This window comes from Crocuta crocuta, unplaced genomic scaffold (assembly GCF_008692635.1).
Source record: "Crocuta crocuta isolate KB4526 unplaced genomic scaffold, BGI_CrCroc_1.0 scaffold729, whole genome shotgun sequence".
Classification (NCBI taxonomy): Eukaryota; Metazoa; Chordata; class Mammalia; order Carnivora; family Hyaenidae; genus Crocuta; species Crocuta crocuta.
Genome location: NW_027528876.1, coordinates 275,444 through 283,794, shown reverse-complemented (window position 1 = coordinate 283,794; position 8,351 = coordinate 275,444). Strand labels below are relative to the sequence as shown.

Here is an 8,351-nt window from a genome sequence, read left to right as displayed (position 1 = left end):
GCGACGGTGCTGGCTGGCTCTGCCCCAGCCCCGAGGGGCCGCCGGGACGTCAGAAGAGCAGTGTCTGTTTGGCAGCTACATTATAACATGTATTTAAAAGCATTAAAAATATCTGCTACTAGAAAACCTCTGCTGCCCCGTGAGGCTGGAGTTTATCGGGAACCACAAGTGGGCGCTGCTGGGGCGTCTCGGCTGGTGGGCGGCTGGGCCCAGGCCTGGGCCGTCTGGCCTCCAGCCTCCGGCCACCCAGCTCCGTGTCTGGGCCCACAGGCAGCCCATGGATCTGCGTGGCCGCCGGCCTGACCCCAGTTCCCTGAGGAAGCAGTCCTGGCTTTCAGGAAGGACAGGACGCGAAGGTGAGGACCCTTCTTGCTGGGGGGGCTCGGGAGGTCCTGAGGCCAACACACCTTTCGTGATCTCAAAGCTCAGCGCCGTCTGCTTGACCTCCCGCCCCGCGGCACGTCCGGTCATCCAGCAGAGCAGCTCACGGCCCCGGTGGGGAGCCTCCCCGTGAGTTTCCAGGTTGAGAGCACATTCATACTTAAGACTGTTTCTCTTTGTGTTTTTAAGTGTCTCCGTAGTAAACTGAAATGTTAACAGAAGCAGCTGGGCCCCCGGCGCGCGCCGTCCAGGGCTCGGGGGCGGGGCTAGCAGGTGGACTTGGAGTGTCCGAAGATGCAGATGGGAAAGTGCTTGACGTGGGAGGACCACTGGGCCGCCAGCTGGAAGAACTTGACGTCATTCCACTCCACGCCGTCGATGAGGACTGTGGGGACAGCACCGCCTCACTGCCCGCCCGCCGCTCCCCTGCCCCTGGCTCCCAGCCACCCGTGGCGGCCGGCCTCTCCCTGAACTCGGGGACCCGCTCCCCCACAGCCCCTCTGCCCTGGCTGGGATCCGCAGAGCGGATTAAAACACCCTCCTCCGGAGGAAGGGGGGTTAGTTCCGGACCACAGTGGTCGTCAGACGGGAGCTCACAGAGAGAAAGTCGTTTTGGGCTCCGTATTCTGAATTAATTAGCTGCAGAATATCTTCTCTAAAAAGTCTGAGATGTACAAATCAATATTTTAAGAGAACAGAAAGGATTGAGAAATTACTTCTGAAAATTTAAAAAGCTGTTCTATGCACACACGTGCTTTATCCAGATAGGTAATAGCATTTCATGCAAAACGAAAGTGTTTCCAGAGGTGAATTTTAAAAAACATTTTGGCCTCCTCTGGTTTACTTTCATACTTTAGACGGGACCAATGGTAACTTGGGTCAAGAACCCAACTCTCTGTGGGTTCCCCTCTGAAGAAGGACACGTGGACAAGTTCTGGGAATTCTGGGAGCCCCACCCCCACTCCGCAGCCGGCACTCACCCCTCAGCATGTTCTGCTGGTGCTTGGCCGTGCAGATCAGGCGGCTGATACCCTCGATGCACTGGCTTTTAGACTCCACATCCTTGTCCTTGGTTTTCTTGGGCAGAAACATCACTAGAAGGAAAAGGGCCGCAGGGCTCAGCCACAGCCCTCGGATCCCTGCCTCCCCAAGCCACCCACAGTCCACTGTGGCCACAGCCACCAGCCCTCCCACCTGCCCAAGTGGTCTCTGCTCAGGGCTGTCCTCAGAAGCCGCCCCCAGACCCACGGTGGCCTCGGGGCCTGCAAGGTGCTCCTCTGACTACCCCAACAGTCAGCCTGCCACCCCCACCTCACCCTTCTTGTTCTTCTCCTTGGTGACCACGGTCATGGACATGGTGGGCGTGGCCGCAGCCTCGCCAGTGCTGGGCAGCCTGCTGACCTGGAGAGACCGGAAGGTGCACTTGAGCGTGTTTTTGGTGGCAGGCAGGTCCTTCTTCTCCACCTCTCTCTTCCTGTCTGCAGGCGGGGCTGCCGTCCAGTAATCCACCTGCAGCCCCATCAGCTCAGCGCCGACGCCCTGGCTGCGAAAGCAGAGGGGCCTCACTCCTCTGTCCCGGCCCGGTGGCCGGCCGCGCTGCTGAGTACTGGGGGACCGCCTGCAGGAGCTGCCCAGCGGAGGGAGCCCCAGCCCTGGAGCCCGTGTGGCCCGTCCCTGGGCTCTGGAGACAGCCCCATCTGGGCCTGTGGGTGGGCACAGTGGCCGCGCTGAGGTCACCTGGGAGCACCTGGGTCTGCCACCTGCCTGCCCTCTCATGCCACCCCTTTGAGTCTAGAGGGCCAAGGTCAACCAGCCTCATCTAAGGTGTGGCCCCCGTGGGAGTCGGGAGCAGCCCTGTGACCCTGTGGCCCATGTGGGTGTGAGGACACCCTCAGACCCCTCAGGTTTTGTCTGGATGAGTCCTGCTCAAGAGAGGCCCGAGGGCAGCTGAGAAGGTTACTGACCACCCCCGCCCTGGTCCCTACAGGGAACCACATCCATGCACATCTTTCCCAACGCCCGTGTGCGTGTGGAGCACCCCCCACTTGCTTACTCTGTGTGGTTTCGGTCCCTAGCGCTGCCAGGGCTGGGGGGACAGGCCCGGCCAGAGCCTGCGCCGGCCCCACCCCATGGGCACCGCATCCCAGCAAGCCCCTGTCTTCCCAAGACTGTTCTGAGCCCACCCTCCAGTCAGACCCTGGCATCCCAGAGCTGTGGCCAGTGGCGGTTTGTGTGCATTCTTTAACCGTCGGGGGTGCGGTGGGGCACTGCGTGGCACGGCCACGTTTACCTGGGGGAGGACAGGCCCCCGCTCACCGACGGCGAGGAAGGCGGGGTGGGCGAGGCCTCCTTGGCCGCGGGAGACATGGACGGTGGGGTGGACGAGAGCACGCTGGAGCCCGAGGGGGCCGCGTCATCAGAGTCACCTTTGGGGAGAAGTGGGGCACCCTTGAGCGCCCGGTGTCTCTGCCCCCAGGGCAGCCCCGGGGGGGGGCCGGGAGGGCTTGTGCGGAAGGCGGAGAGGAGCCTCCCACAGCGGGCGTCCCTCCCCTTCCTGGCCCCTAGGGCAGGGAGGACAGGGTTACCTGACGTGGCTGAGGACGGCTCCACTATTCCAACCTTGACCACCTAAAAGGCAACGGGATGCTGGCTGGCAGCAGAGTGGGGCTGTGGCCAGCCCTCCGGCCGGGCCGGGTCCCTGGGCTGCGCCCGGCCCCACCCTCCCTGGGGGCGCCTGGGATGGAGCAGAGACCCAGTTCTTCCGTGGCTGCACGGCTGTGCTGGGGAGACTCTGCGGAGCTGCAGCGCCCTCTGTGGCCGTCCCCCACCCGGGAGGGGCAAGACTCCACACTCCGGCCCACAGCAAACCGTGAGCACGTGTGGCTGGCCCGGCCAGAGGTTGGTGAGCTCCAGGCGCTGGTGTGTGGGACCCCTGTCCAGCGAGGGGCACAGGTGGCCCCATGGCCAGCACCAGGTGCCTGGTCAGAGAGCTGCTGCTCCAGACCCCTGCGTGGTCACGTTAAGTGGTGACTCATTCCTTGGTCACATGATGGTGTTGCAAGTGTCCATGGGGTTGGGGTGGGACGCCGTCGTCACTACCTAAGGTTCCCCGAGACCGGCTGGACTCCTTCCCTCCCAGGAGGGCTGGCGGGTACCCTGACGCCTGGCGGGGGTCAAACCACGGCCTGCTGTCCCCTGCGCCTGGGCCCCTCTGCCTCTGGCTCTCACAGCAGGTGCCCAGGCTGGGGGCCACATGGGGAGGTAAGCGGCTGTGAAACGTTGGGGCACCGGCCCGGCTGGTGTGGAGGAAGGTGAACTTCCCAATTTACACACACCTCAATCCCAGCACAGCTCCCAAGGGACAGACACCCCGCCGGCCCCCCTGGGGCGCCCGCCCACAGCCGAGTCTGACACAGGCCCCGTGCCCAGGCGGTGCCGGCAGGGAGCCCTCCCGGCCTCTAGGTGTGTGTGTGCGTGCAGCGGTCAGACACTCCGGGCCCAGCCCTGCTCCACGTGGGGGGAAGACAAGAAGCTTTAAGATGGGGTGGGGGGCAGATTTTAAGGAATAGTCTGCTCAAATTGGTGAAGAATGTTCTAGAACTTAAAGGTAGCACAAGCACCACAGCGGAGTACTCACCCCTACGAAGGGGATGAACTTTTGCGAAGATTCCTCGTCAGGGCTAGGAACACGAGAAACATAGTTACTCTTCCCTCGGTGGCGCCCACACCCATCCCTGACCGACCTCTGACCCCGGGGTCATCTCTTTGCACCTGAGGTCAAGAGGCCAGTGGGGAGCCCCACGGGAGCCCAGCTTCCTGGGAGAATCTGTTGTCCATCCCAGGTGCCCGGTGCCCCACGGGGACCCTGCATTCCCGCTCAGCCCCCGGACAGCGGCCTCCTGCGTGTGTCTGGGACCCCCCCACCCCCCGAAGACAGTGGGCTTCCTCCAGCACTTCAGGGTGACCGAGGTTTTCTCCAGATAGTCTGGGTGAAGTCCGGGCCAACTAGACAGACGAGGCTGGGGCACGGGCAGGTCGCGGGCCTGCACACACCACGCTCTGACAGAGCGACACCCCGAGAGCAGCCTGAGGGGAGATGGAGGCTTCGGGGCCGTGCTGCGGTCGGAGCTTCCCTGCGATCGCTGGTCGCAGCCTGTCCTCGGTGAAGGCAGCCATGTCCCAGGANGTGAACCCCCTTCTGTCTTCTGTGGCCCAGGCTATGGCCCGCCCTGCCGCCCAGTTCTGCACTGGGCTGTTCGATGACGGGCCTCCAGCTGGGGGCCTGGGCTGCAGCCTGAGAGGCTCCCCCTGGGGAGGACTCGGCCACCAGGCTCCACTGGCCTCTAGGAGCGTGGGGAAGCCCCACAGGGCAGGCCCAGTCCCTGTCCCTCCTGTGGCTTCCTGGCCTCTGCGGGCCATCCTCCCAGCTCGGCTGCTTTGGTCTCACGTCCCCACACCGAAGAGCTCGCCCTCAGAAAGCGACTTTCCTGCAGACGGCTCCGCTGTGCCCAGGGGCTGGCCGGAAGGGTCCCCAGGCCCAGGGCCCCTCGGGGAGAAGCGGCTGCAGCAGCACCTGTGGGGGCTGGCCCCCGTGGGGACAGGCGCCAGCACGGAGGGCGCGCGCAGCACCCAGGGCCCTTCCGGCAGGAGCTCTGTCCTCGCTCAGCACTGCGGGAGGGGACAGCAGCCGGCAGGGCCCCAGGGCGCCACCTGGGGGGGGCGGCACCCCAGCACCGCCCTTCATTTCCAAAGACGACTCGACCCGGCAAAACGTCTTTGGACAAAAGAACCTAGAGACTCAGGCCGTCCCACTGAAAATGACCAAATCCCCGCCTTTCTGACCTGAGGGGAACAGTTTGTCCACTTCAGAGAACAGCAGTTTGAACCCTGTGACCGGGCCGGCTTTCGCATGCGAGGCGGCACAAGACAGGGGGTCCCTCAGGGCCTCCCCAGCCCGGTGCAGGGGAGGCTCCCACCCACGGGGCCCCAGGACCCGCCCCATGAGCCTTGTGCAGGGAGGCAGACGGAGGCGCGCAGGGGCGGACAGGAAGCGCCCCCACACAAGGGTGTAGCTGGGCTCCCAGAAGCCAAGCCGAGCTGCTGGGCCATGCAGACAACATTCAGCACTTGACACGTGCCCAGCGGGACAGGGGTGACACCGGCTTGCCTAAACTCAGGACCGAACACACGTGTGGCTCCGTGGTGAGGGCCCCTCGGTCTGGCTCACGAGACCACAAAACGTGCCTCAACATGACACTAGGGACACGAAGCTGAGGGGCACTGAGGATGTGGGGCCCTGAGCGTCCCCCGACCCTGGTGCCCTGAGGGAGCCGCCCGGGCCGCACACAGCCAGGGCAGTCTGGCCACGGGCCACGAGCTGGGTGCTGTGTAGGCCTTCTGTGCAGGTGCTCCCACGGGGCCCGCCCGCTCCTGGTCTCCTGGCCCCTCCGTTCTCCATCACCACCTGCTGACCCCCGGCCCTGGGCTCTAAGGGTGGCCAGCACACGGGGCCCTCACAGGGCTCCACCCAGGGTGTCTGGAGCCCCACCCCAGGTGCCGGTGTCACCGCTGTGACGCAGACGTGGGGGCAGGAGGCACAGGGTCCCCTAAAGCCCTGGCTTGAGGCTCAGAGGAGCCAGCGTGGGGGAGACGAGACGCTGTGGCCAGGCAGCGAAGCAGGCTGCGGGCTTCCGCAGCGGTCGGCGGGCACACCGCGGCTGGCCTTTCTTTAACTCACAAAGGCTTGTTTAGCAGGACAATGTGGGGGCTCAGACCCCTCCTCCTGGACTGTCTCAGGGTCCAGCCAGAGTGCTGTCTGGAGCCAGTGACCCTGTCCTGGTTTGCGCTTTTCCAGGAGAGAAAGAACCCAAGACCCGGGGCGGGGCAGGGCCTCGGGGGAGGGACCCGGCGGGCAGGCCGCCAGGACAGACAGGAAAGGGGGCCCCAGATGAAAGGGCAGCTGTGGGCGGGTCCCGGGGCTGTGGGTTCTTCAGACGGCGGAGCCGCCTTGGGGGTGAAAAGCCCTTTATTGCACGTGGGGTCTTAGTGGTCTGGCCACCCATCCAGTTAGGCCCCAAGGCTTGGCTGGGAGACCCTCCATGCTGTGTCGGCCGCCCGGGGGCCCGGGCCGGGGCAGGCTCCCCACGTGCAAAAGCAGCACGCACACTGTCCTTCCAGAGGGGTGACCCGAGCCAGGTGCACAAATACCATGTGCCAACAAGGAGGCCTGCACGTGGCCAGCGTGGGGTCAGTGGTCAGTGTCTCATGGTGACACCCAAGCACCTGCTTCTAACGTAGGAAGTGGAGCCGCTGTGGCTTCGGACACGGAAACTCGCTGAGGGGCTCAACTCGGCCACTTCTCCAACTCGGACTCTGGGCTGAAGTGGACAGGACGGCCTGCCGGCTCTCGCATCTCGGTGCCCCTTCAACCCCGCGGGCCGTGAGCAAAGTCCTGGCCCGGGGTGGCCACCTGCCCGCTGCCTGGGGGGCGGGGCCCTGCCTGGCGAGGTGCTGCCCCTCCCGGCCCACGGAGAGGTGGGTGGGGGGTAAGGGACGCACCCCACCTGCTCACACTGCTAAACAGCCCTAAAGACCAGCCTGGGGGCAGAGGGGTGCAGACCCAGGGACAGCGGTACCTGAGGGTAAAGTCAAAATGAAAGTTCTTTTTCCTTTTCAGAAAGCCACCGAGAGAGAAAACACAGACCCGTTGTTACGCGCGGGGATGCAGCTCAGGGACAGCACGGCCCTCGCGCAGGAAGAGCCGGAGCTGAGCCCTCAGGAGAGCCGTGCAGCGCCCCCAGACGTGAGCAGAGATGCTGCGGAGTCTGCAGCCCACCTCCCTGCCTCCCGGGCACTGGCCCTCGCCCACGTGGGCCCGGCAGCTGGGCCTCGGCCCGCCCTCAGCCCCAGTGCCCACCGCTGCCCGCCGCCCTGACGGCCCAGGAAGCCCAGGGTGGGGAAGGAGCCTGTGCCTGCATTCCAGGAAGCAGGTGGCTGCCTTCTTGTGAGTGACGCAGAGGGCGGCCCGGGACTGCCACGCCCACTCGCGGCTGCCCCCAAGCCCAGCCGGGTTTGTCCCTGATGGCCACCCTGAGGGGCCCCCAGTGTGCCGCCCGGGGGTCCGTGTCTGCTGTGTGGAGCCGGGTGCACCCAGCCACCCCCCCGTCCCCCGCCACAGCCTGCCCAGCCCAGGGCCCAATGAGGTACCTCTTCTGCTTGTAGGTCAGCATGGCTTCTGCGATGGGCAGCTGGTGGGCGCAGTTGGCGCCCGCGATGTACTGCGTGATCCTGGACACGATGTCCGGGGTGTCCTGCACTGCAGGAGGAAGTCGGGCAGGGTCCGTGGGGTGCCACGCCTCTCTCCCTCTCCACCTGTTTGCCCAGGAGCAGGGGCCATGCCGGGGGTGGCTGAGCGGGCCCTCTGCCCTCCACCCTCAAGGGGTCCCGGGCAAGGCCAGTGAGGCCCCTCCAATCCCTAGGAGCCCTCGCCCTGAGGCCCATGGTGGACAGAGGGGGGCACCCGCCGAGGCCCCGTTGCTTCTGACAGAGGCCGCGAAGCCTCGCCCGCTGGCTCTCCCTGGGCCTCACCAGCGCTCTGGGCCTCCAGCCTGTTGAACAGGTCTCTCCAGGCCAGGTCCTGGAAGAAGTTGTTGTAGCGGTAATCCACGGAGCCCAGGTACCTGGCCACGGGGTGGGAGCCTGCAGGCCACGGGGACAGGGTCAGGCCGCAGCGCCCGCCCCACCGGAGCCCTCCCCACGGGCCCGGGGGCGTCCTGCAGGCCACAAGCGGGGCTCGGCACCGGCCGGTCTCTCCCCCAGGACCCAGCACTCTCCGTCACGTTGACGTTTACAGGTTTCGTCATAAGACAAATGGTGTCTTCGCCCAGTGGATGACGAGGAGGCACGTGGGGTGTGTGCACAGCACAGCCCCGCCCCCACGCCAGCCCCTCACCCAGCAGGAAGATGAGGAA

General features: G+C 65.4%; 1 protein-coding gene across 1 annotated transcript in view; it reads right to left on the bottom strand.

The window, feature by feature from the left end:
• Positions 1-92: 92 nt before the first annotated feature.
• PACS2 (phosphofurin acidic cluster sorting protein 2) overlaps positions 93-8,351 on the bottom strand; it is a 51,969-nt gene continuing 43,710 nt past the window's right edge. The window contains exons 17-24 of the mRNA XM_077756744.1: positions 7,969-8,210; positions 7,588-7,696; positions 4,019-4,061; positions 2,967-3,009; positions 2,672-2,807; positions 1,698-1,924; positions 1,362-1,475; positions 93-766 (exon numbers count right to left, since the gene is read on the bottom strand). Of these exons, the coding sequence (XP_077612870.1) occupies positions 648-766; positions 1,362-1,475; positions 1,698-1,924; positions 2,672-2,807; positions 2,967-3,009; positions 4,019-4,061; positions 7,588-7,696; positions 7,969-8,210 (1,033 nt within the window). The 3' untranslated portion in view covers positions 93-647. The remainder of the gene's footprint in view (positions 767-1,361; positions 1,476-1,697; positions 1,925-2,671; positions 2,808-2,966; positions 3,010-4,018; positions 4,062-7,587; positions 7,697-7,968; positions 8,211-8,351) is intronic.